We start from the raw sequence: 25,270 nt of genomic DNA, 5'->3' as shown, positions 1-25,270 counted from the left end.
ACTCCCAAATGTCGTTTGATCAGTCACAGCCAAATTTACCGACCCGTCCGAGCTTCGAAAGCGAGCGTTCGCTGTCGGGAGTTAGCATTTCATCTCTTCAACAACCACAGCCTCACAGACCAGTAACGGTCTCGACTGGCGCATTGACTTCGCCTGAAATGCCCCAGCGCCGAGACTTCTCAGGTGGTCGTCATTCTCGGTCGTATTCGTCATATCCAATAATGTCGTCCGAGGAAATGTCGCGCTCAACCTCAAATTCGCGACCAAGTTCTAGGACCGAATGTGTGCCGATTCGAGCTCCTTCACGTGGCATCACTCCATCATGGTCGCGACGACCGTCCGTAGAGATAAACGCCGGATCCAGATCCAGCAGCTTTTTGTTCCCATGCCGACCATCTTCTACCTCGTCTAACTCAGGAAAAGCTCGGCCTGTCAGCATGTTTTTAGATTCAAGCATGGACTTTCTGCGAAGCATTGGCAGTCGCAGCGGACCGGCAAGCCCTACTGGGTCAGTACATTCGGCTTATGAATCTAGCGTTCGTCCGTCTGCCACCGGAGAGCCTCGGATCAACGACCATGTCGAGTCCAATGTGGAATTCCTAAAGTCATTAGACATGGGTGGTTCCAGGGTCGTGGATTACGGATCAAAGACTATTCCTCCATCCGCGGCTCCGCAGGCTGGACTTGAGCCGCGGAGTATCAGTGTTGGTCCGAACGTGCATAAACATGCCAAGAAGCCTAGTATGTCTGTGAAATTGTCCGGCAAGTTTGGTGATGCTTTTCGAAAATTCGAGCACCAGCAAACTACAGGGTCGGATCGCCGGATGCCGAGTCCTGAAAAAAAGAAGGATAGCTTTAGGTTTGGTCGTACAACTCTTCCTTCTTCAGGTAAGCTTTTTCGGCGGAGTATGTCTGGCGGCAAGCGAGCGCAGACTCCTCCAGACATCGAGAACGTTAGCGTTATAAACACAGGTACTACGGGTACGAATGAATCCTGGGAAGTCAAGTCAGACGAGATTCCCTCGCCTGTTCGAGATGCGATTGAACGACGGATTATTTCCCAGGAGCAGAGACGTGAAAAGGAGCCAGCTGCGGAACGGGGGTCTCGATTACCTAATGATCTTGCATCTGATGTACCACCAACTAAACACACCCGTTCGTCGATAGATGCTGCGACCGTGCCATCAGGTGGTAAGGAACTACCCCCAAAGTCTGCTCGTCCGTCGATGGACAGTGCGCGCTCGGTTTCGCCAGAAAAGCCTCCTGTACCAGCTAAGTCTCCGAAGATGGCGACTAAGGCTGAGCCACGGATTGAAACCATCAACTCCGCGCCAGGACCGGGAACTGTTCCCGCAGTAGCATCCGCACGCAGACCTCGTGCGACTAGTATTCAGAATCGCGTCCAGGAACTACTAGCTCAGAGCCAGAGTTCACCGGTTGCTCGCACTGCATCCGGATACGGCCATTATACCGATGAGCCAAATACCGAAGATGATCTTGCCGTTGGCGGATCTAATCGGGCAATTACTATTGGTGGCGTCCCGGATCGCAAAGTTGGAGACACGTACGTCATTATTGAGCCAATTAGCGACCCTGTTGGATCCGATACCGGACTCGGCGGTCGCGAAATCACCGGCCAGGAGTTTGACGAGGCAAAATTCTTGGCGCACGCGCGACAAAACACGCATCACAAGTCGTACAATCACTTCCCGCACAACCCGCACGCCTCGCATGTCTCCCAACTCAAGTCCAGTGAATCGTCCAAGTCTCAATTACCAAAGCACCTTCGTCCTGCCCATGCATCTCATAAATCCGACATGGGCACCGTCACGATAGACATCAAGCCATCGCCACCACCCAAGCCTGCTCAGCTACAATCTGCATCACCGAAGCGCGTGCAAAAGCCTTTAATATCACCATTGATCAGTGCGCAGTCGGCACAATCTCCGAATACAGTCGGGGACGCCGACTGGCAGGCTACTTTTAATAAACGATATCCAAGTCTTGCCGGGCTCGAACAAGTTGAAGTTAAGATTCGAGATATGGATCTAAATACCGAGGGCAGCGATGCCGGAGGATCTAGTTCTGCTAGCTCGAGTCGCCGACGGCGGGTGGAAGGTAAAGTCTAATCATGACTAGTTCTTGTCATATTAAATTGCATGGTGTTTTTTGCAGTATTTTGCATGTAGTGCATATTTTAAATCGTATATATTAGCATTTTTGAGTAAAAGGGCGAATGTGAGTCGATATAAGTAGGGTCAACCAGGCTCGTGGGCAATTATTTATACTTGATATTCATGCGTTAGTTTGGACATTTTATATCGTATACATTTACTTTTTGTGGGTTTAGAGATCGGTTTTGTGATTTTGTCGCAATATAAATAGTGAGTCGTCACATTGTTACTTGAGCAATTTGTGGGTCGTTGATTATTGGCGAAAACCCAGTGATCGTACGGATTCTTGTGGGTAGAATAATTAAGTGGGTATAGCATAGTTGGTGCTGCCGGACGAATTTATTTGGCTATACGTACCTGGATTATATTTGTCTATGCTTTGATCAGTTAGAATCAATGCTGCAAAGCGAGATCTCGGGTCATGTTGCCTCGAGTTCCACCTGGTTGTCAGTTAATGACTTAATCAGAGGGATGTAATTAAAATTACTTGTTCCTATTGATCGTCATATCCAAATATAATTTAACCAGTACAAAGCAAACAGCATTCAATAATAGCCCATCTCTGTAAAAGCTAATACACCGACGGGAACTTTGACAATCGGCCACCATCAGTAACCAGGACGGATCCGGTTGAATACCCGCCCGCGGCTGATGCAAGATACAAGATCGCACCGCCCATCTCCTCCTCATTCCCTGCTCTCCGTAATGGGATGACCTCCGGCGGAAATGCATCGAGATGGATCTTGTTATTGGCATCGATCACGTTACCTGGGCCGCCTGTCATCTGGGAGGGATACATTCCCGGCGCAAGGATATTTACGCGAATATCATAGTCGACAAAAAAAGTCGCGAGCATTTTGCCGAGGTGTATAGTAGCCGCTTTAGAAACATTATACGTAAACGCGAACGGTGTGATGCGCATGAACCCACCTATCGACCCCGTGATGACTACCTGTGAGGTCGGCTTGCCCTTCTCCCGCCTTTTATTCCCTAAATCCAACAATTCTAAAAACGCGACCGTCGTGAAGAACACGGATGTGACATTGACGTTGAACGTACGTCCCCAATCCTCCTGCGACTTATTCATCCAAAACTCTGACAACGCCTTCACATCATTCTTTATCTCTGGCGTGAAATCATTCATTGGCTGCGACATCACGCCCGAGTTTACCACAAGTAAATCGACGTGTCCGGATTTTTCCTTGATGATGCCAGTCGCGCGTAGAAGATCCTCCTTGGACGTAACGTCACCTTGAATAGCGAACATGTTGCCATACTTGGAATACAACTTGACAGCATTCTCGAGCACGCTCAAACGCCGGCCGATGATGTATACTATCGCGCCGTTGTTTTCGAGGGCTGTAGACATCATCAGGCCAATACCTACTACTGTGTTACCCTGAATTGAATAATAGTGAGTGGATAGACGTACCGGTACCACCGCCGGTTACGACGCAGACGAGGCCTTCGACACTGAAGAGGTTGTTGATTCCGAAATCGGTCATGCTGTAAATGGTCGATATTGCTTGAGAATTCAGAATATCATAAATCACAACGCCGTGGATACAATTGCGTTAGACGGTTCTATCTCAGCAACAGTGATGAATATGCACAGGAATAATAAGAGTCAGGCTAAAAGTGGGGGGCCCGCGATGATGTCTTATCGAAGTTGACAAACTTCCACAATGGGTCACGGGCCCCCCGGATACCCCCACAATCTCCGCACTCAGTTTTAGGGTCAACCGGCTATCGCGGATTTATGAGTATTTCAGGAATTAGAATTTGCAAATTGGTTTGTTTTGACTTGATATCGTGCCAACTGTGATCTTAGGATCTGCGGTCGACCAGTACCCGTGATTCCGTGTCCACCGACGCGTGTGCCGCTCGGGCCAGACTTTGTGCTGTGTAATTCTTTATCTCCGGCATTGTCTGCTTATCACAGAATAATACAAAATAATCCCAATGTGCCTCCAGATATCATTTGGGCCCGTAACTCACTTCAGCAAGCATATACTACTTAACGTCTATTTGCAGAAATGAGCAGCCCGTCGAGGCATTCCTACACTGACGGCCAATAACACCGAGTGCTAGAAGCGCAATCTCTTGCATATACTCCGACGATATTTTCATAAATATCTTCATATGTTTGAAATTAGTAAGCAAGAATATAAGCAGAAAGAGTAGATATTGCAACAAATACAAGAATATGTAGCGTAAAATCCGTAGCAAACATTATTTAGTAGAATCAAAGACATAGACAAATGCGCATCCACTCCCCCTAAATTTTTGCATCGCCCTCTGTTTATGTGAGCGAATAAATTAATGACGCCTGCAAAACAAGAAAAATACAGGAAACGGATTAATAAGACATAACTTTTTTAACCACCGATCTTTCTGTCTCCTTAATAATACAATATGGTAACTCGATCCATGCAAACAGATAACACATGACGGATATGCCCTCGTAGCGTCGCTAGGAGTCCGGTCAACTGCGAGGCACTGTGCGAATGAAATAGACGAAATGACGTAAACGATAACTCCGATTCTATAACCCATTTTGCCTTAACCAAATCTATCTAACAAAGTCTGCTGCGAATGTGTCTCTCTGTGCTGTGCACGCAAGACCCGTCATAGCCAGTATGGTGAGCCAAACATGACAAATTCGATTAATTGCCTATTGTTGATGTTGAGACGCTTGCGCCGGATGCGAAATAGGCTGCTGTGGAGGCGCTGGCGGCGGAACCGGCGGCATCAATGGTGACGGCATCATGGGCGATTGCATCATCTGATATTGCCCCTGCAACTGCATCTGAGCCATCTGGGCCTGCAATTGCTGTGCAGAGCCATATCTATATGGCAGCTGGCTTACACCAGCAGGAGCCATGATAGGAACACCTTGAAATTGCGCCTGCATATTCTGGAACGCAGGCGACATGCTCAATGCCGGTGCGCCCCAGTATGTAGTCACTGGGATACCGTTGTCATACGCGGCGTTGTAGTGGTAATGTGCTTGTTGATTGCCGTAGTCTTTCTTGTTGTGTTTCATGCTGCCGTATCCGCTGCCGCCATAGCTATTATTCTTCATGCCCGGCGATGATAATCCCGAAGACGAAGCGGACGCTTGTGCAGACGACGTAGAAGACGGATGAGCAGTAGAGTTAGTGGCCCGCGTTTCAGGGTACCGATCAAGTCGCACAGTTAATATGCGACCCTCAAACTCAACTCCGTTGAACACGTCAATTGCATGCTGTGCGTCATCCTCAGTTTCGAAGATGGCGATCGCGAATCCACGTGATTGGCCTTCGGTGTTATTAATAATATCTACCCGGACAACTTTACCGGCTGTTTGCACAAATTCTTTCAGATCACGCCATTCAGAGTTGAACGGAATATTACCGATGAATACTTTCCGCTTGTCGACTGTCTGATGGACGCGGTGATGATAATAATGTGGTAATTCAGAGAATGAAGCAAGAGATGGAGATGATGATGATGCTGTATGTGAGTTATAGAATTCCGCAGGATATTGACCTAAAACCGGCACAGGCATGGCAGGGGATGGTGGAATAGCATAGGACATCTGGGACGGAATCTGCGCAGTAGCCGTGCTAGCCAGAGGAGGAGTGGAATGCATTCGGGATCGGGGTTGCTGCGTTGGCTGCGCGTGCTGCATATTTGGCGATTGGCCTTGTGCTAAAGGAGGTATGACTGGTGGCTGGAACACCATCGGGGCAAATGCAGGTGCCAGTGGTTGCGCTGCAGACGGATATGGGACGACTATAGAGGGCGACATCAATGCCGCAGAGAGCGTCCGCGTGTGCCATTCGTAGCCGTCCAAGAATTCTGTGTTGTTTAGCCGTAGGTCGGAAAATGGGGCAGTCACATCGCTACTTACGAACAGTCTTAAGTGCAGTCTCACGACCTCGCACTGTTATGGTACCAACGCCATGTGATCTCTTGTTGTTGTTGTCGACTGTAAAGACCTCTGATCTGACGATGAGGTGGTTCGGAATAATCTCCTTGACGAGATCCTTGAGTTCCTGCCAGCGGACAATATAAGGAAGCTAACAAGTACACGTCAGAAAACCAGAACTACAGTTATAACACAGAGAAGCTATCGAATCGAAACCTACGTTAGAAACCGAGATCACAAATTGACCTGACTCGTTCTGCGGCAAGACATGTTGCGACAGTGGCACAGGAAGACCCTGCATTGCTGCCAGATTTGCGAACTGCGGTCGCTGGTACAGTTGTTGGGTGACTGCAATCTGCTGTTGGTGCTGTTGACGCTTTGTGTGAGAATCGTGAGTTCGTTGTCCGCCCGATAGACCGTTATGCGACGAATTTAAAGTTGATTGTAGATCGGGATCAATAAAGGCGGGCGGCTGATTTGAGGTCGTGGACGATGTCTGGCTAGATGAGATCGATGTGGTTTGAGATTCGGAGGATGATATTAGAGGCGGCGGGGATGACGATGATGCGACTACGAATGCTGAAGGATTCGCAGTCACATCATTCGCGTCTGACCTGTTTGCCGAAGCTGAGGGTGAGGAGAAACGGAGGTTGAGTGAATTTGAGGACACGATTGTCAATGTTGGGGTAGGAGTGTTGTTTTTCTGCCGCAGCTCTGGCGATGAGGAGTGCGGGCCCGACTTAGTAGGAGAGGGGGTCGCTGGGCTAGATCTAGACATTGTGTCCATTTAGTCGACCGCAGACAGACCGAGTATGTATGCGTATGTTGATTGATTATGATGGTGAGTAAATATAATAGAGAACAGAACAGTAATAGGTGAAATGCGAGTGGATCGAATATGACTGTTTTATTGGATTGTGTGGAATAGTTATCGTGGAGAGAGCAGACAAGGAAGGAGAGTTATTGTTGGCGTTGCGGACTATTACACGCAGTTCACGCCTGTTGCAGCAACAACGCAAACTTCGCCTTACATTAGCACAACCCACCTCCCACCATCCAAGCCGTGAATCAATATCGCGTGGCCGTCGCTCTGCAAATCCTGATCTGCACGAATCACCACGTATAGAATATTTAGTAATTACGCGTACGTGCCGAGGTATATTATTTTATTATCGGGCTTTGGTCATTTTCAGGTATGGCGGCATCAGCCAATTCAAGGGGGGTGCGGCTGCCAGCCACTGATGCGGTCCCTATGCAACTCGTGACGAACTGTTCAAACCGCCGCCAGCTCAGAGTGCAGCCACAGTACTATTTTCTGCTATTAAATGGGCGACAAAAGCAGTATTATCGCTGCAAACTGTACTGATATAGTAGTGATAATTATATTACCGAAGGCATTTACAGTTAGAATGGACAAACGATGGTGAACTGCAGTGACAAAAATAACCATCACACATATTATTTATCAACCATAGCGAAGCAAGCACCTCTATATGAATCTAGAATCTGTCATCTGCCCATCAACTGTCACTAAATATACTGTTCCATAACTGACTATTTGGAGTTTGCATTCTAAATATATCTAACGGTACTTTAAGCTCCGTAACTTCAATGCGGTGCCATTTTGTCTTGCCTCCTCCTCCCCTGCGCTAGGCCGAACTAATTCGCGTTCCTGCATGGCTGCATCTGGGCTGCTGGTACATACCACTTCCTCTACAAGCTGTCCATTGAATTTGCATCTGCCTGAGCTGTTATATTCAAAGCTCCATTATAGTAATTTGGCAATCTTGCCATCAATGCCAGCCCGACGGAGCATTGCCCGATAGGCAACAAGGGTGGTGGGGTGGGGGAGGCCAATCCCAATCAACAAAACTTTAATATGCATCCTAGTGCGCAACTTGTGGCATATTTGCATATTGGTAAGACATATGACTCTTCAAGTGTCCGCTACTAGCCGGTTGTGCACACGTGCGGCAGTTAAAGACTGCACAGCCGCCGACGTCATCGCGCATCACGCAGCAGCCGCTCGCATTGGGCCCTGAGCTGAGTCTCATTGTTGGCACGGGTGATTCCGGGCCGGGTTATGCCGTCAACGGCTTCGATGTCCTCGAACCGGCCGTCTGCGTAAAGACGTGAGCGTCGCGTGCCAGACTTGACCTCGACGCATACACTATGCCGCCGGATACAGGCCACCAAGCGTCGCGCGTACCGGTAGCGTACCAAATGCTGCAGTGGAAGTTCAGCAAGGGCATAGGTCTCGGCTATCTTATTGTCGGTCCTGATCTCCACTCGGATGCCATTGTCTACAGTTGAAATTACTGCAAAGTGCTGGTTGTCGCTGTAGAAATACAGGTCGATTCTGCCGTCACATGCGTCCATCTTGCACTGCGATGTGCTAGACGACGTGTACGGAATATTGCTTATGTCCATCCAGTACCTCTGAAGAACGGGATCGTCAAGACGAATCGTGGGTCGAGCTAAGCCTATTTGTAATTAGTAACTACCACGAGTGGCCCATGCACGCACATTATACCTTGAGTTTTCTGATTGTTAGTTACCGTTGGTGAATTTCGCTTTAGAATATTCACATTCGCATCTATCAGTGCCTTATCTTCGACCTTCTTGACGGCTCCAAGCTCCACAACAAGACAAAATCGTCCAGCCTGCTTCGCCAACTCCATCGTCTTCGAATTCCGCACCCGATATCCTATCCCACCAATAAACCTCTCCGCTTCCAAATAAAGCTGCTTCATCTCGGCGCTGGATATAGCATCACTCTGTACAGCAGCATAATAATCGAATACAAAATAAACGGCCTCAGGATCTTCAAATATCCTACGAGGAAGAACGACCCGAGGCATTTCATTTCTTGGAATGCTCAACAAAGACTGCAACGCGGCCGCAAAAAATTCAACTGACAACCTCATGCGCGCGTTGGCTTGTGCCACCGCTAGTCGCTTCTTACTAATCTATAAAATGTTAGCTGTCACGTACAAATGACATACTCTGTGAACACGTACAGTCTTAATGACATACACCTTATTGTCGCGTATCCGCATGACCTCGAGTGTATCGCAGAAATCTGACCTTTGTCTCAAATTTTGCACCTTGTAATTCTAATCATAATCAGTATTGTCTCAGTATATCAATAACAACTATCGCCTACGCTAATCTGGTCGCTTTGATTCCGTCGATATGTCCTCCCCGCTCTCCTCGTTTTATCTTCCACCCGCCCGTTGTCGTCATCCTTATCATCTGTAAACTGATATACCTTGTCGGGGTGTATCTTAAAAGCGTCGATAAAACCTTCACCGCTGTAATCCACCAGATCGTTAATCAAGCTATTGTCAGCTGCAAAGTCGTCACCCGGGCTCCGCCGTATCCCAGAAAATCTAGACGGAATTCTTATTCCATTAAACACCATCTTTCATCAAAAAGCCAAATCAATAATGTGAGCAAGTTTGCTCTACTTCTACTTGCTGTCCCAAGGTCTGCGATGTGACATTTGTTGCCCTCCCGTTGGGCAAACAGTACGACATTCACACGCAATCACGTGATGTGGCATCGCGTCATACACATTCATTTCCGCAATTCGAGGAAATTTCCATTAGTCACAACCTTTCCTCCCATTATGTTTGTTGTCTGAATATTTAACAGATCGATTGGCACGTCGAGTCATTCATAATTTTGTTAACTCGCTTTTTTCGCTGGCAAGAGTCCAAGATGCCCAAAAGTAATATCGTTTTCACTGTCGAATACGCAGTTTCCGAAAGCACTCCGCTTGATTACCTACTCATTGCGCGTGAGTTGTCACGGTCTCCGTCGAAGAAGCCGATAAAGTACCTCGCAATGGGCTCAAATATCCCTAAGCTGAAGCTTGAGATGCGGAATACCTTTGGTCACCGAACTGGACGACAGTGGACATTCACGGCGGCCCCGAAGACGTCTGATTTACATGACATTCTCGCTCGGATAATTCAGCGGTACGTCAACCCACGCAGCGGTTCCTCGATTGAAAATGGTGAGGACACGAATGCATTCGCACTGAATGCAGCAGAGTCTATGTCGGACGTCGAATTTGTGGAGAGCGTTGGAGGCGTGGATTTATCCCACGGTACAGAATTTCAACGAAAAGTATGGCTATATCTAATTTCGGACTGTCCGGGCACAGAACGTCGTTCATACCAAGATCTCTCTATGAAATTGTTCGGTGACATTGGACATACTCGTGCAATAGGAAACGCTTGCGCGTCCAATCGCATCGCGTTACTTGTTCCCTGCCACCGAGTTGTTCGTCGAGGATTGACGACATACAAGAACGACACCGATGGGTATAGATGGGATCGGTGGCGGAAAGAGAAATTGTTATATTGGGAACTTGGAGGGGGATCGACGACACTTGCTGCTCGCAAGCTGGCGGTGTAAATGTGTACTCTTGAGATTTACTTCGGGTCATGCCTACCGGAATTGTTTATTAATGTATATGACGATCAATCCATACGCGCAACATCATAACAGTAAACGACTTATACTGACATTTCCATGCTTCAGATAAGTAAGTATGGTCAATAATCAGCACCAAACAGAACTCGAATTCAGCGTCAAACAAAACATTTGGAATTATCAACAGCAACGCGAATAGGAACATCATCCTTCGCCTTAGTCACAGCAACAGTTGGAACAGCAAGTATTGGATTGTCATCGACAGCAGGCATATTGCATTCCATATAGTCCCAGTCATGCAATTTCTCAGTGTCCTCGCTAGCTCGCTGCAGTTCTGTTCTCGCATGATCAACAATCGACGTTAACAACTGCCTCAAACGTTCGTTAGCCGCACGCGCAAGCAGCTCCCTATCTTGCATCGACCGCATACTATAAAATCCGTCCACTCCGTTGTTCCCCTTGACGTCCCGTCGCAAAACAACATTCTGCGTCTGGAGTCGCTCACGAGATTCACTAACCGGCTCCTTTGACCCAAAATTATTCTTCTGCATCGGCACGTCTTCAATGGTCTTGCCGCAGTAAAATCTATCCGCATTGCGACTTAACGTGTCTCTGTACCGTTCAAATGGCAGGTTGGGGCCGACCTTCCTAAAAGTGTTCAGCGGCTCGCGAGTGCTAAACAGCCCTGGATCGTGACGCCGCAAACTATCAGTACTGGCTATTAACGGGCCAAATCTATCGGGCTTATAAACCAGAGTTAACGGGAATCTTGCAATCACGTATTGCCTACATAGTCAGTAAATAGACAAACCTTGCCTTAGAGTCTACGCCAAACTCACCGTAATGATCCACCAACAGACACGTCAACGTGATAATCCACACGAAAGCCGCTGCTAATGATAGACACAGCAAACTCAGGTATTCTCACCGCCGAAGTATACGCCGCCTGCGTCATGGGCTCGACTTTTGGCCACCCGTCTCTAGTTGCCTTGAAAATAGAACTTGTAATAACCCGCTCCTGCGTTTTTCGCGTCCGACGTGCCGCATCTAAATATTCGATACACCTAACAACACTCATCTTTAACTTACTCACTACACTCGACGAATGATTAAAAACATTGGTTCGCAAATAACAGTACTTCCCAGCCTCATAATAATCTCGCGCAGATTCAACCTTTATACTGACCGACCCGGACCCCACAAACCGCACATTGCCAGTCTTAGTAGCCACGCGAGAGACACGAAGCGAAGTCGGATGCTCTACATTGGTTGCATTATAAAACTTGATTTCTTCTGATGTGCGGAGGAGCCGATAGGTGTCATTTTGATCGGCACTTGCGCATAAGAACACTAAGTACCTAATCTTTGCACGTGGGCCGGCGAAATAACCCGGTCCGAAATTCTTTGGCAGTTTTGCGCTGAATGGAATCACGTTCAGGCCAGCGTTGCAAATGTCGACATCAGATCTCATGAATAGCTTGCGGGAATCGATAATACGTTTCGACGATCCTACTTCTATAATATAGAGTCAAAAGAGCGGTAACAACATATTGAAAGAGGAGTATACACACCTTCAACGCACACGGTAGCGATCTCGACTCTCGAGATGTGGACTGTTTCATTTTCCTTTAATCGCTTGAGCTTGATACAGATCTCACCCTCCAAGGACGTTCCACCCAAATACCCTTTGTTGGAATCAATATTCAACTTCAGGCTGAATTTGCGATTTCTTAAAACTGGTCTCTTCACGTACTCGCCAGCCAAGAATGTGTCATATTTACCAGACACCGTTCCGGACACACCAGTTGAAAAACTTGCTGCTCGTTGATAGCCCAAGTTCGCGATGAGTTGTTGATGCTCCTCAGAATTGCAATTCGCATACATGTGAGGCTGTGTAGCAAACTCTACACTAGAAGTCTGCGATCCACCTTGACTATAGTCGTACATGTTGCCGGCCGTGTTGGCAATACGAATCGGGCCTGGTCTGATCTGTAGAAGATCCTTTACAGTCGATGTACTCAGCATTTTTCGAAATGATGGTGGATCGTTAAAATTAATCTCTGATATAGACTCGCTCATTTCAAATGGCGGCGGTAGAATCTCGAAATTCTCATCGATTATATTACTTGCCATGGAACATTCAACCTTGTCGGATGCCGGAGAGTCATTTACTAGACCGTAACGGCTGCGATCTGGATCGCGGACTGGCATGCCAAAGTCGAGGTCTGGGTCGACATTCTCTTTGTTCGAATCAGAAGATTTATAAGTACCGAAGGCTTTGACTTTCATGTCCTTATAGGAACTGGTGTCCGGCGAATTCAAGTACTGCAACTATTGTTACCTGCAGTACCCCGGCAGATCAAACAAGTACATACCTCAGAAATAGCGGCCAACGTCTCCGGTGATGCACCGGATCTATCTCTGTATTCCTTTCTAAAAACCTGATACTCCAACGTGCCCTGCCCGTCATCCAAATCTCGTTCAGGACGCCTCAGGGGAAACATAACATTCAATCTCGCAGGCTGCGCAGGCATTAAAAATCGTCCATCCGAACGACTCATCCTTCGTTCAATAAGCGACTCATTCGGGTACCGATCTAGCAAATTTACTTGGTTAGCAACGTCATTCTTCGGACTGTTGAATGAAAACTGCTCGTTCTCGCTACAGTCGTCGCGAACAGCGAATTGTGCCGTGCGATGTGTTGGGACCAGTGAGTAGACGTCTGAGTTCATAATCCTTATTCAGATGAGGCGCAGCCTACTATTCATATATACGTAATTGAAATAATAGGGTGGCGAGCGGTGATAATGGAATGAATTTGGAGCCGGGCTGTATTTTGCTGTAATGACCACGAACTTCTGCTCAATTGAAGGGGGGGTCTTGTACTGACACAGGTTCCAGGAGTTTGGGTTCTCCCCAGTTACTATTTTCCGCGGTCTATTGTTTCATACCGGTTAAAGAACCAGTAGCACTACGGAGTGAAGACAGCGCATGGTCTGCGAATTAAACCGTGGATTCATGCGTTATATTTGATTGGAATACCGGTAGACCTAGGCTAAAATCGATAAATTGCATTCACGATGATACACGGATACCGACATGCTCTAACTCTGTCATACAAAATTCACTTAATATACAATACAAACGCAATTGAACACAAGAAGAACGAACCTATAATCACCATTTCCAAATCTTTTTTATTAATTTCCACATGAAAGAATTACATGCCATAAGTTGATGGCAATTGCGGGGGACCCATAAGTCCGGCTGATGGATGAATTGGCATATCTAATCCCTGTGGCGGCCGTCGAGGGGTGTTATATTCGGTAAACCAAGGATGCTTCAATGCGTCCCGAGCTGATAATCTGTTCTCTGGCCGTAACTGTAGCATCGAGCACAGCAAGTCGAGCCCTAATGGATCGATCTGAGGGAGAATGGTGTGCAGGTCTTGGGTAGCATACACAGGGAAATTCGATCTATAATTTGGAAGCTGCGAAATATTCGGCCAGCTTCGCTCGTTTGGTGTACCCATTAGTCTGAAAATTTTTTGTAGCTGGTCCTCGTTCGTAGTTCCGGGAAAAAGAGGGCGCCCAGTGTACATCTCAGCCATAATGCATCCCGCAGACCACATATCAATCGACGTCGAATACGTTCGCGATCCGAGTAGGACATCTGGCGCACGGTACCACAGTGTGACAACTTCGTTGGAGAAAGTGTTTACCGGAATACCGAAAGCTCTAGCTAGACCAAAGTCAGCCAATTTCAGCTGACCTTTGTTGTTGATCAGCAAATTCTGTGGTTTTAGATCACGATGTAATACCCGGTTATCGTGACAGAAGGCAATGCCCTGCAGCAGCTGATGCATGAAAGACTTAATAGTGGAGTAGTCCAGCGCCCCATGGTCTCCTCGGCTGTCCATGTACTTTTTGAGATCTTTATCCATATACTCAAACACGAGATTTAACTTGTTCTCTGTGTGAATGACGTCGTAAAGCGACACAACATTCTCATGCTTGAGTTCCTTCATAAGCGAGATCTCGCGGATTGCGGTAGAAGGAGTGCCTTCTTCGCTGTCGAGATTGATCTCTTTCAGCGCGACAAGTTCGCCGGTGGTACGGTTACGGCCTTTGTACACTGTCGCATAAGTGCCTTCTCCCAGCTTCTCAAGCCTATAGATACGTTAGCGTTCATCTCGGTTGTTGTTGGACGATATAGGCTACACACTGTTGATACCTAAATTATTATTAGCATGCACAACACCGAAATCAAAAGCTTATTCACATACTGTGACGAACTGCCAGACATTCGGGCAGCGCTAGAAGAGGTCGGAAATCGAGTGGAAGATGATGGGTAGCTTGCGCTCTATAGCGGTGATGTTAATATCTTTCCGGCACGGAACTTTCATGATCTAAGCACGGTCGGAGGACACGTACCTCGGAATCACTGTGAAGGAATGTAGAGACCTGCGACGGAAGTTGCCTCTGTGGCTGCGGACCAGTAGGAGAAGTAGCACTAAGGTATTCTATTTGACGCTGCTGTAGCTGCTGTGAAGTGGGGCCAGTGGCGGATGATGAGGAGGGTAAGGAAGGACGGTATGGTGGTTCGGATGCCAGTCTGGAAACACAGTCGACAGGGGCAATGCCGGTGTCGGTCCTCGCAATAGTATAAGTGTGGTCGAAGTAGTGTCGAAGAGACTAGTTGTCTTGCTAGAGCTTCCCCTCGCAGCAAGTAAGATAGTGCTTGTTGATTGCGATTGCTGGGTCGTTCAGAATCGATTGCCCTCCGTTCAACGATGTCACTGTGCGGGGCGCCCCTTTTGAAGCGCTTTTGGAGCGAATGTCAAAAGTAGGTACACGCCAAACGCGCATAACTTAGAAGCAGGCATAAACCATTTGATTAACACCATGAATCTACGTTCGTACTGATATTATATGCGACATATTACAGTCGAAATTTTGTCGTATACGAGGTCTTCATGAAATTTTGTGATTGATACATTCGTCAATGATCGACAGGTGGCTATTAAATCATATCAAAACCAGACCCAGACAAAGAACAACAAAATTGAATGTCATAAATGTATAGGCGAACAAATAAAAGAAAACAAATTTGTAACATAGTCATTTAGGATTGCAACGAAATGTTCAACCGAATGGCGATGTTCCACCCTTGATGATAAAAGCCTATTTCCATGCCATATCCAAATCAAACTGCTCCACTTTTCAATGTATATCATATACTAATCCAGCACTGCATTACCCAGTTCAGAGCTCTCCTAACTAATCAAACACAAATATACCCTACCAAATACTTACATCACACCATATATATAATAATAATAATACTAATAATAATAATAGTAGTAGTAGTAATAATAGTCGTAACCTCTTGTTGATAGCCCATAATATGAATTCACTCTTCTTCGAAATTTCGTATCGCGCGAAAATTTGTTATAAATCAACGAAACATACAAAACGCATCTTCGGCTTTTCAATAATTTCTTCTTTCATCTGACCCGAGAACTTTGCTTATAATGACGGGCTCTTCCATTCTTTCTTCTGGATAGCGACACCCTGCACAGCTGGGGAATCCACGAACCAGGTGACTTTGCCGCGGGCGCCTTCGTTGACAAGGCTGCATGGTAAACCAGCATCAGGATCTTCAAAAATAGTTTTCAATATCTCCGCCTTGGATCCACCGGTAGCGACGAAAGCAATTCTAAATCGACTTGTTAAATGCCGCGCAGATAGGTCTTATAGATCTAACCTACCTTAGAGAGTGCGTAACAACGGGAAGTGTGAGCGTGATTCGCCTTGGAGGAGGCTTTGGCGAGTCCTCAATCGCAGCAACCCAAGCCACATTCTCTCGTAATAATTCATGTCCAGGGAACAACGAGCAAGTATGACCATCCGGACCGCATCCCAGAAGTAGGAGATCAAATGACGGCAGTCTGACAGAGTCTAGAGAAATGATTCATGTCAGTATACAAATCTCCACAAATCGCATCAAATGGAATGTGAACGAAATTGCGGTTAAATGCGGACCTTTTGCAGCAAAACTCTTAATTAACACCTTCTCGTACGCATCAGCTGCCTCGAGGGCATCGTCAAGCAGGGCTGTATCAACGTGGAAAACAGTTGGTAGGGGTGTCCCTTCGGGAAGGTATTCAAGTAGATCTTTCTTCAATAGTCCGTAATTGCTTTCTGGGTCGTCGAGAGGTACAAGTCGCTCGTCTGCAAAGAATATTTGCCTAAAATACAAATTAATATCACACCCGATCACAAAATATTTCGTAAGCCATCAACTGGCTGATGTCGCGATGCATTGCCTGGCGCAATTGACATTGGCTCAATTTCATAGCCGGGATATCGCGGCGCAGACATGCCCGTACCCATTCAGGCCTGATTGAACCGCGATTACCGAGGATGAACTCCTAGTGCATGCTCAGAAAACATACCATTTACCCCATTCGACGCCCTCGACAGGCAAGAGAGCCTTGCGCAAGTTGGCGACGAGCGAGCCGCCGGAGACGCCGATCTTGAATGCATCGTGACGCTGGAGAGCAGCAGCCTGGGCCTGCAAGATATACTCGGCCAACGCAGGCGCCATGGCGTCGGCGTTGTTAAAGACGTAGATGGACGGGAGAGTCGGCATGGTGGCGAAGTAGAAAGAAGAGGACAGATAGCTGAGGAATAGTAGGAAGGGCAGGACTAGGACGTAGGACGGTGTCGAAGGTCGGAGTGAAGCAATGTACCATAGGCTGTTTTGCATGCGTGAGCTCAATCAGGAAGTGTTTTGTCTATGCACAGATCGGTTTCCGACAAGTGGAACTAACCAACAGCATGATATTTATGCCTCTTCCATCTCAAAGCCAGAGGCACAATCGCACAACATGCTATGCTCTAATATATTACGTCGTTATTGGCCAGAAACAGTTAGCTTTCACGTGTATTACCTAATTGGGTTAGTGCCGCCGGAGGGAGTTAAAGTAGAGTGGCTCAGTCACTGTTCTGCTGTTCTTCCCCCCTTGAAGATCGCTAAATCACACCCACAGTATACGCTGAGCACCTACTGGGTTCGGGCTCATGAGCATGTATCAATAAGGAATTTAATTAAAAAAAACAATCTTTTTCCGCTTCACTGATCACCAAGTTTTAGCATTTCCCAAATATTCCGGAAATAATTAATAAGCAGATTATTTTGACTTGCACTAGCTAACTCCTGTACTACCAACATCAAAATCCCAAGCATATATACTACGAATAAACAGCTAACTCCGAAGCCATCGCATGATTTCATTAATTTCCCCTCCAAACACTCCCAAATAATTATTTCCCGCATTAATTCTTACCCCATATCTATACCTATGCAACGACGCATTCACCTTCTTCATTGTCATTCCACAAGGTTACCACGTCACCATCACCACCGCCCTGCCTAATCCGCACTGCAAGGTCAGCAAGAATGTGCCTAGTAAATCCTGTATCCACCATTCCCTGCCGCGAGTTCTGCTCATTGGTGGCGACAATACTGTATTCATCACCCAACTTAATCCGCGAAGGACCAAGGAACTTTCGTGGAGCAACAAGTTCCTCTTCCATCTTCTGGGCACGGTCTAAATCTTCGTCACTCTCCTCTTCATTAGATGAATGCGTTGCGTGAGCTCTGCGAGAGTCCGCAGGCTTTGGATGCGTCTCGACGTACGTCTCAAACGCCTCTACTCGATCCAATAGCCTAACTGAAGCTCTCTGCCCCGTATGGCCCCGTCGGATATGTGGCTTGGGATTATAATCTAGACTGTAAGGACTGAATATCTTGATGGTACGGTCGATTCCTGACACGGCAATCTGAGGGATGTACGGATGTGGTTGCATGACGTTAACGATTTCTGTATCGGCGTCCAGTATTTGTACAATCCGTCCAGTTGACTTATCCCATATAAACAGATGACCACTATCGGAGCCAGACATGACGTACTCGTCATCCGCGCCGAAAAAGTTCACATCCTTAACCTGATCCACAAGTTAGCTGAACCACCTACAACATCTACAACGGACGTTTACGTACAGTTTGAACATTGCAATGTCCTCGGAAAACATTTAAAGGAGCGACAAATGGAACGTCACCTTCAGCACCCGATGGCCCTTGGCCGTTGATAGTATAGCGCAGCCAAGGAGTGCCGTCTTCATCGTCAATATCGAGCTCGCCAAGTTCATCCTCGCCATCGTCCTCATAGCCTTGGTATTCGTAATGATCATCCTCCATATCTTCCCCGTCCATTTCATGCCCATCTTCCTCATCTACATCTATATCTCCAGATGAAGCTCCCCGTTGACTATTGGATTCGTCACCATAATTGTCGTAGCTGTTTGTGAACTCTGCTTCGTCCGATTCTTCAGGGAGTTCATAGTCCTCGTCAAATTCGTCATCCACGCCCACTGCAACTTCGGAAAGACCTCCTGCGGAGTCAGAAATAGAATCAGAATCCTGAACTTGCTTCTCGGCAGCGGCCAATGCATCCTCCTCAGCGTCGTGATAACGAGGACCTTGTGCCGCAGCCAAAGGATCGTAACATGACATATTAACATCAATTTCCTCCGTTTTATCGCTCCAGTGCGGTCCAAATGCTTCATTCAGCAGGTCATCCGTGATTTTCGTTGTTTCAATCTTGAGTAGGACGATAATCACAGTCCACCACTCGCGCATTGGAATAGTGGGACACTCAACATCAGCATGCAACACCTGAATCATGAGATATTCCGACTGATACAGAACGGTATTTTCAGATCTATCTGGGTGTACTAAAGGATCTTGATTGTCATACTGCTCTCTATTGAAAATATCGCGATGTGGCGGCGAGATGGTGCGTTTCCGAGATGGCAGATTAAAACCATGTTGAAAAAGACATCGCATCACGTCATATCGTGGAGACCATCCAGCTGCAACTTTTGGTTCCGGCCATTCTTCCTCAGAGTCAGACGCGTCAACTTCCTCGTCTGGGTTCACGGCAGCGACACTACGGCGGCCATGTATTCGACGGCGCTCTCGCGTCTGATAGCGATTGGTTATACTGGCCTCCCGCCGACGAAGAAATGTCGCTATGGCGACCACAAGTTTGTAAACTTCAAATTGAGCCAAGTTTAACGGAAGGTGATAGTTGGCGAATTGTTGCAATAATGCGTCTGTTTCTCGCGCTGATGATGGGAAGTCCTGGTGCTTGAAAAAATTGACTCGGAGCTGCTTAAACGTCCTTTTTAGGTGTTGCAAATTCGGGCTACTCGGCGGTATGTGCATGCTCGAAGTAGAACCTGGTGTTCCGTCGACCAATCTATCCTCAGAAATCGCACTATATGAATTACGACGCCGCTTCCTTCCTGTTGGGGAGCCTGGACTAGTAGACATTGCGTCCCCATGATCATAGCTGACGCTACTTCCTCCGCTATCCGCACTGCTAGCTCGGGGATTATGTTTTGGCTTAGAGTTAGTTGAAACTATTATACCGCTCACGTCTTCAAGTAACGGACCACCAGAATGAATATTAAACAAGTAGATCCCCTCCGCGGACCAGCTTCCCAACAGCTCACTCGGGTGTGCGGTGGAGAACCTCGCACTCGTGACATGATGACCACGCTTACTCCTAGGTGCGAACCGTCTGACACACTGTGTGCTCTTGTCTGGATCCGTCGGCATGCCCCACGTCGCTTTGATATCCCGCGCCAAGAATCTTCGGTCGTGGAGGAATAGGGCCCAATGTGATCCGCCAATTACTAAATATTGAGGCTGCGACGGCGCCATGGTTAATGCGTTCAGCGAGATCCGATAATCATGGTATGAAATCAAGGGCGGTGGGGCAGAGTCTGCCGTGTAATATCGGCTCGGTTGTCGTAGATCAATGTGCCGGACATCTCCTGCAATTTGTTAGTTTACAGTCACGGTCGTTCCAGTGAATCCTACAAAATACGCACCATCTTCACTACATGTCAAAAATGTATGAGGATTATTGCCGTCAGGAACAATTCTCTTAACGCGGTCCGCATAGCACCGAAAAATATCTCGCCGTTTGGCAGCCCCTTCATTAATATCAAATACTCTGACCTCACTATCTCCAGCAGCAGAAACAACAACGCTATTATTCGTCTGCGGCATAAACTTGATAGAAAAGATGTTATTCGAATGACCAGTCGGAAACCGTAGCTTAAGCGGGTAAGAAGGGGCGTCAGTGTTGTATATATTGATATGTGTATCGTCGCTTCCAGAGGCGAGGAATTGTCCATCTGACGACCAGCAGAGAGAGTTGACACAACCCGTGTGACTAAATACCGTCAGCACTAACTCGAACAAGCCATAAATTATGTGGAATTATACATACCCATAAAGTTGATGCGTGAGCTCAAGATCGTCTACCCATTTTTTGGACGAGTATATTCGCTTGATCGCGGTGCCGCGATCAAGCTCACGGTCCAAGAGCTGCCGCCCAAAAGACATACTAGCTTGTCCAATATTTCAATTAAGTTACTCTGCACAGTGAGTTGGTTGCTAGGTCATTTAATGATCATCGGTACATTCAAACTAAGTGTACCGCGTGCAAGTGGGATCCGTGAGAGTTAGAACCGGTTTCGGATGCACAGCGCAGCCGTTGTACGCCTAAACAGATCCAAGAGCAGCTATGCCGTGACGTCACCCAAATGACATATTAACATGATGACACTACAGCATATCTCCAACTCATCGCAACGCATCTATATTCTCAGTCGACTAACTCTTCAATAGAGAAAGAAATTATTATATTAGACATAACATGAAATTACAGCTCAAAAGTCAATTTCGGCTGAGATTGTATTTCTTTGCAGATCTGTTTTTTTACTAAAGCGATTTGACAAGCATCATCATTCACGTCCAACTGGGATAGTGCACCAGTTTCGAGGATATGCAATGGTATTCACCAGTCCACATACAAACAAATATGAGGCGTCGCCTCTTTTTAGTGAAATATTAAAGCTGCCCTATGTAGATGCAAGGTGTTATATTAGTTTACGGCATTACTGATCCAAGTTCGTCAACTGGACAAGAAAGGTGGACCAATGCATTTAGAAAGGCGCGAATGAAATATAATTAATTTTAATTAGTACGTTCGAATAATAAAATATATTACAACGAGTCAGGATCGCTGCCACCACCAAAAATCCCCGACTTCAAAGCAAAGTCATTACGAAAAAACCAAGTGTGCGACCAAACAATGCAGGCCGCACGAGTCAATGAAAAAATATATATATACCAAAAATATAACGACCCTTATGCCCGTATATCCATCCCTTTTATAGTACCCAACCTTTTATAAACTGAAGGAATGCAAAACAACGAAAATACCGATTACTCGACAGTCACAGCCTTGGCCAAGTTTCTTGGAAAGTCAACATCGAAGCCCTTCTTGACTGCGAGCCAATAGCTCATAAGCTGAAGGGGAACAACGTTCAACAAGCCCTGGAGACAATCGACTGTGGCAGGAATTTCTAGTGTGCGGTATGTTTTGCGGAGCTTTGAGAGAGCACTCTCACCCTTGTTGCAAAGCAAAATCGGGTTGCCGGATCGCGCAATGACTTGTTCAACGGCACTCATGACCTTAGGGAAGAGCGAGTCATGGGTAGCGAGAACGATGATAGGGAGGTCCTCGTCCACTAGCGCCAGGACACCATGCTTAAGTTCACCGGCCAATACACCCTCGGAGTGCATATAAGAAATCTCTTTGATTTTCAGAGCACCCTCCAATGCAGTTGCGTGCTGGTAACCTCGGCCGAGCAGCAGAAGCGACTTCTGGTTGACAAGGTCGGTCTCAGCCATTTCCTTGATCCGGTCGTTCAAAGCAAGAACCTCCTCAATCTGCTGAGAGATCTTGGCTAAACCGTCAATGATGGCATGACGGCGGGTGCGCTTAGATATGCGGTCATCCGACAGCGAGAGAGCCATCATGACCAAAGCAACGTACTGAGATGTGTAAGCCTTGGTGGATGCGACACCGATTTCGGGACCAGCGTTGATATGGACTCCGCAGTTAGTCTGTCGGGAGATGCTGGAACCGACACTGTTGACGATACCGACAGTCAATGCACCACGTTCAATACAGTACTGCAGCGCGAGCATGGTATCAGCGGTTTCACCGGACTGAGAGACGAAAACACAAGTATCATCACGGAATACAGGTGATCGACGATCCAAAAAGTCAGACGCCAGCTCAACAGCAATCGGGATCTCGGTTAGCTCTTCGAAAATTGCTCGGGTCGCCATGCAGGAATGATATGAGGTGCCACAGGCAACCATAATTATTCGTCGACACCGTCTTATTGTGTTCAAATATGCGGACAAACCACCCAGGGTAACAGTCTTTTTCTCGAAATCGATACGACCACGCATAGTGTTGACGATTGACTCTGGCTGCTCGAAAATCTCTTTCTGCATGAAATGGTCGAAGTTGCCTTTCATGATCTCGTTTAGCTCCATCTCAAGTGTCTGGATCGATCGGATGGTGGGCAGACCCTCCTCACGGCGGACTCGGTGGATATGGAGCTCACCATCGTAGATATGCGCTATGTCGTCGTCCTCAAGATATAAAACCTTCTTTGTGTGTTCAACGACAGCCGAAGGATCAGACGCAAGGAAGAACTCGGCTTGCATGGGGACACCATCGTCAGAGATAAAAGCTCGCGATTGGGATCGGCGGAGGTCGGAACCAGCCAGGGGGACGAGAAGAGAACTGCCCGACAGCCCATTGACTTGAGGAACAGCAAGAGAGGGAGATGAATCAGCAGGACCATCGATAATGACTTCGGGGAAATCAGGGAATTCAACATCGACGAAGTCGACCTTGAGCTTCTTCTCAGTCTTGACACCGATCAACAAAGGCGAGCCCTTGCGAGTGGCGATAATCTCGTTAGGGTAGTGGACGGACTTCAGGAGAAGACCGTAGGCACCTTGCAGTTCCATCAACACGAGCTTGGCTAGTTCTGTGAAATCGAGTTCACGGTGCTTGTTGAGGTCGTAAACATATTTGGCCAATTTTGCGATGCACTCGGTGTCGGTCTCGGTCTCGAACACGAAGCCCTTGGCCTCAAGGAGAGCCTTAAGCTCTCTGTAATTGGTGATGATACCATTATGGACGACCACGAACTCGTTGTTACGGTCAGAGCGATGTGGGTGAGCATTCAATGGAGAAGGTTGACCGTGGGTAGCCCATCGAGTGTGAGCTATAGCGACGTGTGAAAGGAAAGTCCTACAACCATCCATCTGGGAAGACTCGTAGAGCTTGCGAAGGGCGGAGACCTTGCCGACCTCCTTGAATAAAAGAACCTCATTGGGCTTGTCGCCGTCGACAGCGAGACCTGCCGAGTCGTAACCTCGGTACTCGAGTCGTTGCAAGCCTATTCTGTTAGCAAGTTGTCTAAAACAAATTCGCGACTTAACAAGCGTACCATCAAGTACAGTATTCACGATATCACCTCGGTTCTTCTCAACCAGATAGTTAACGTAGCCAAAGATTCCACTATTAATCGCGTTAGTTGGAAATTAGTCGAACACTGTTATGGAGGGTCCAGAGCGTATGATCCGACGACGTACGCCAATTGACCAACCATGCCAGTAAAACACAGAAAAGTCGTACCACATTGTAGAGTCCAGAGATGTACACACAGGTATATTAGATCAACAATAATAAACAGGAATCAAAACTGACTGAAAGGATGATACAGAGACTGAAGAAAAATTAGAAAGGGGCCAGAAGCCATATGGCACGGGATAGGGGCAGACTTATATATGACTTAAATTTTGGCAAGAGGGCTGAACAAGGTTGTCAAAAAGGACGCCTCACCCGAGAAGAGCCGCTGAACGTCCTAAGCGGGTCAGCGGGTCAGCGAATCGACGGGTCGGCAGGTTGGCTGGTGGCTTATAGGCTTCGCCTCGGTAGTTTCTAAATGTGGCTGACCCGCAATACCCGAGATGGTAAGGCGTAAACATCGTTGCACTTCTGCTGCAGTCTCCGAGGCTATTTATAGCTTATCTATCTATGTGTCTGTCACCAAGCCCATAACTTTTAACCACTGTTGCTGGAATACAAATCCTGCTCCCTAATATGAAACTCGGCGACTGCCCCTGTGGGATGGCAGCATCCTGAGCTCTGCATGATGCTAGGGATAAATAGTACTTTCTGCATGCCAATGATGCAGTATTTCGGCTTCTATTAATACTACTTGTATTGCATTGAACTGTCCAGATAGTTGAACTGCAAACTGCCTCGTCTGTTAAGGGTAGCCAGTAAAATATACAGTCAAAATTCAGAATAAGTTACTAGTCAGGGGTAAACCCCCAGCTTATATGCATTTTCTCTGCTTTAAATAGTTTATGTGGTTGGATTTTATTTATAACGTTAACTTAAATTGTTAATGAGTTATGTTGTAACCAACATCAAATGTGTCTGTTCCCATCAGCCTACACACTGATGAGGTCCTGGAAATAAGCGGGTAAAGACTTATAATTGGAATAGAGAAGATTCCCGGTAGGAAACCTTGCGTACGTAAATAAAAAGGGCAAATATCAAAAATGGCCACCAAACTTTTCATAATATCAAAAATAGCCATTGCGGCGTACCCGACGAACCAGCTGAAGGGTTAGGAACCCTTTCTGCCGCCAAAAAACCTAAATTATCAGCAAGCCTGTAATTTCATTTATTTATTTATTTAATCGTCGCGTCCGG

The 25,270-nt window shown here is 47.0% G+C and overlaps 9 protein-coding genes across 9 annotated transcripts; 1 reads left to right on the top strand and 8 right to left on the bottom strand.

The window, feature by feature from the left end:
- Positions 1-2,646: 2,646 nt before the first annotated feature.
- V1513DRAFT_444814 (uncharacterized protein) lies at positions 2,647-3,874 on the bottom strand. Its single transcript, XM_066898015.1, has 2 exons — positions 3,607-3,874; positions 2,647-3,557 (listed from the first exon to the last, which is right to left on the bottom strand). The coding sequence occupies exons 1-2, from the start codon at positions 3,677-3,679 to the stop codon at positions 2,746-2,748; spliced, it is 885 nt and encodes a 294-aa protein (XP_066753444.1). The 5' UTR covers positions 3,680-3,874; the 3' UTR covers positions 2,647-2,745.
- A 647-nt stretch (positions 3,875-4,521) lies between these two features.
- On the bottom strand, positions 4,522-7,264 carry V1513DRAFT_65523 (uncharacterized protein). The gene is made up of 3 exons (XM_066900577.1): positions 6,308-7,264; positions 6,070-6,238; positions 4,522-6,017 (listed from the first exon to the last, which is right to left on the bottom strand). The coding sequence occupies exons 1-3, from the start codon at positions 6,872-6,874 to the stop codon at positions 4,849-4,851; spliced, it is 1,905 nt and encodes a 634-aa protein (XP_066753443.1). The 5' UTR covers positions 6,875-7,264; the 3' UTR covers positions 4,522-4,848.
- A 456-nt stretch (positions 7,265-7,720) lies between these two features.
- On the bottom strand, positions 7,721-9,613 carry V1513DRAFT_65435 (uncharacterized protein). The gene is made up of 4 exons (XM_066900576.1): positions 9,254-9,613; positions 9,108-9,203; positions 8,621-9,056; positions 7,721-8,570 (listed from the first exon to the last, which is right to left on the bottom strand). The coding sequence occupies exons 1-4, from the start codon at positions 9,509-9,511 to the stop codon at positions 8,089-8,091; spliced, it is 1,272 nt and encodes a 423-aa protein (XP_066753442.1). The 5' UTR covers positions 9,512-9,613; the 3' UTR covers positions 7,721-8,088.
- Positions 9,614-9,702: 89 nt separating this feature from the next.
- Positions 9,703-10,604, top strand: V1513DRAFT_444809 (uncharacterized protein). Its single transcript, XM_066898014.1, has one exon. The coding sequence runs from the start codon at positions 9,811-9,813 to the stop codon at positions 10,510-10,512; it is 702 nt and encodes a 233-aa protein (XP_066753441.1). The 5' UTR covers positions 9,703-9,810; the 3' UTR covers positions 10,513-10,604.
- On the bottom strand, positions 10,537-13,357 carry V1513DRAFT_444804 (uncharacterized protein). Its single transcript, XM_066898013.1, has 4 exons — positions 12,906-13,357; positions 12,102-12,855; positions 11,370-12,045; positions 10,537-11,316 (listed from the first exon to the last, which is right to left on the bottom strand). Exons 1-4 carry the CDS (start codon positions 13,260-13,262, stop codon positions 10,689-10,691), a joined length of 2,415 nt encoding a protein of 804 aa, XP_066753440.1. The 5' UTR covers positions 13,263-13,357; the 3' UTR covers positions 10,537-10,688.
- Positions 13,358-13,750: 393 nt separating this feature from the next.
- V1513DRAFT_431576 (kinase-like domain-containing protein) lies at positions 13,751-14,835 on the bottom strand (the record flags this gene model as incomplete). The annotated part of the gene is made up of 3 exons (XM_066896383.1): positions 13,751-14,699; positions 14,755-14,763; positions 14,816-14,835. 3 exons carry the CDS (start codon positions 14,833-14,835, stop codon positions 13,751-13,753), a joined length of 978 nt encoding a protein of 325 aa, XP_066753439.1.
- Positions 14,836-16,058: 1,223 nt separating this feature from the next.
- Positions 16,059-17,184, bottom strand: V1513DRAFT_458559 (uncharacterized protein; the record flags this gene model as incomplete). Its single annotated transcript, XM_066899705.1, has 4 exons — positions 16,059-16,248; positions 16,301-16,490; positions 16,575-16,780; positions 16,988-17,184. The coding sequence occupies 4 exons, from the start codon at positions 17,182-17,184 to the stop codon at positions 16,059-16,061; spliced, it is 783 nt and encodes a 260-aa protein (XP_066753438.1).
- Positions 17,185-17,638: 454 nt separating this feature from the next.
- On the bottom strand, positions 17,639-21,150 carry V1513DRAFT_464409 (WD40-repeat-containing domain protein). The gene is made up of 4 exons (XM_066899997.1): positions 20,900-21,150; positions 20,496-20,842; positions 18,598-20,438; positions 17,639-18,542 (listed from the first exon to the last, which is right to left on the bottom strand). Exons 1-4 carry the CDS (start codon positions 21,013-21,015, stop codon positions 17,895-17,897), a joined length of 2,952 nt encoding a protein of 983 aa, XP_066753437.1. The 5' UTR covers positions 21,016-21,150; the 3' UTR covers positions 17,639-17,894.
- Positions 21,151-21,616: 466 nt separating this feature from the next.
- Positions 21,617-24,326, bottom strand: V1513DRAFT_444792 (uncharacterized protein). Its single transcript, XM_066898012.1, has 3 exons — positions 24,182-24,326; positions 23,994-24,064; positions 21,617-23,942 (listed from the first exon to the last, which is right to left on the bottom strand). Exons 1-3 carry the CDS (start codon positions 24,184-24,186, stop codon positions 21,901-21,903), a joined length of 2,118 nt encoding a protein of 705 aa, XP_066753436.1. The 5' UTR covers positions 24,187-24,326; the 3' UTR covers positions 21,617-21,900.
- Positions 24,327-25,270: the final 944 nt, after the last annotated feature.

The sequence above is a fragment of the Lipomyces chichibuensis genome, assembly GCF_038497645.1.
Source record: "Lipomyces chichibuensis strain CBS 12929 unplaced genomic scaffold V1513scaffold_16, whole genome shotgun sequence".
NCBI classification, from domain to species: domain Eukaryota; kingdom Fungi; phylum Ascomycota; class Lipomycetes; order Lipomycetales; family Lipomycetaceae; genus Lipomyces; species Lipomyces chichibuensis.
The sequence above is the reverse complement of the archived record's forward strand: the minus strand, read 5'-3'. Positions and strand labels throughout refer to the sequence as shown.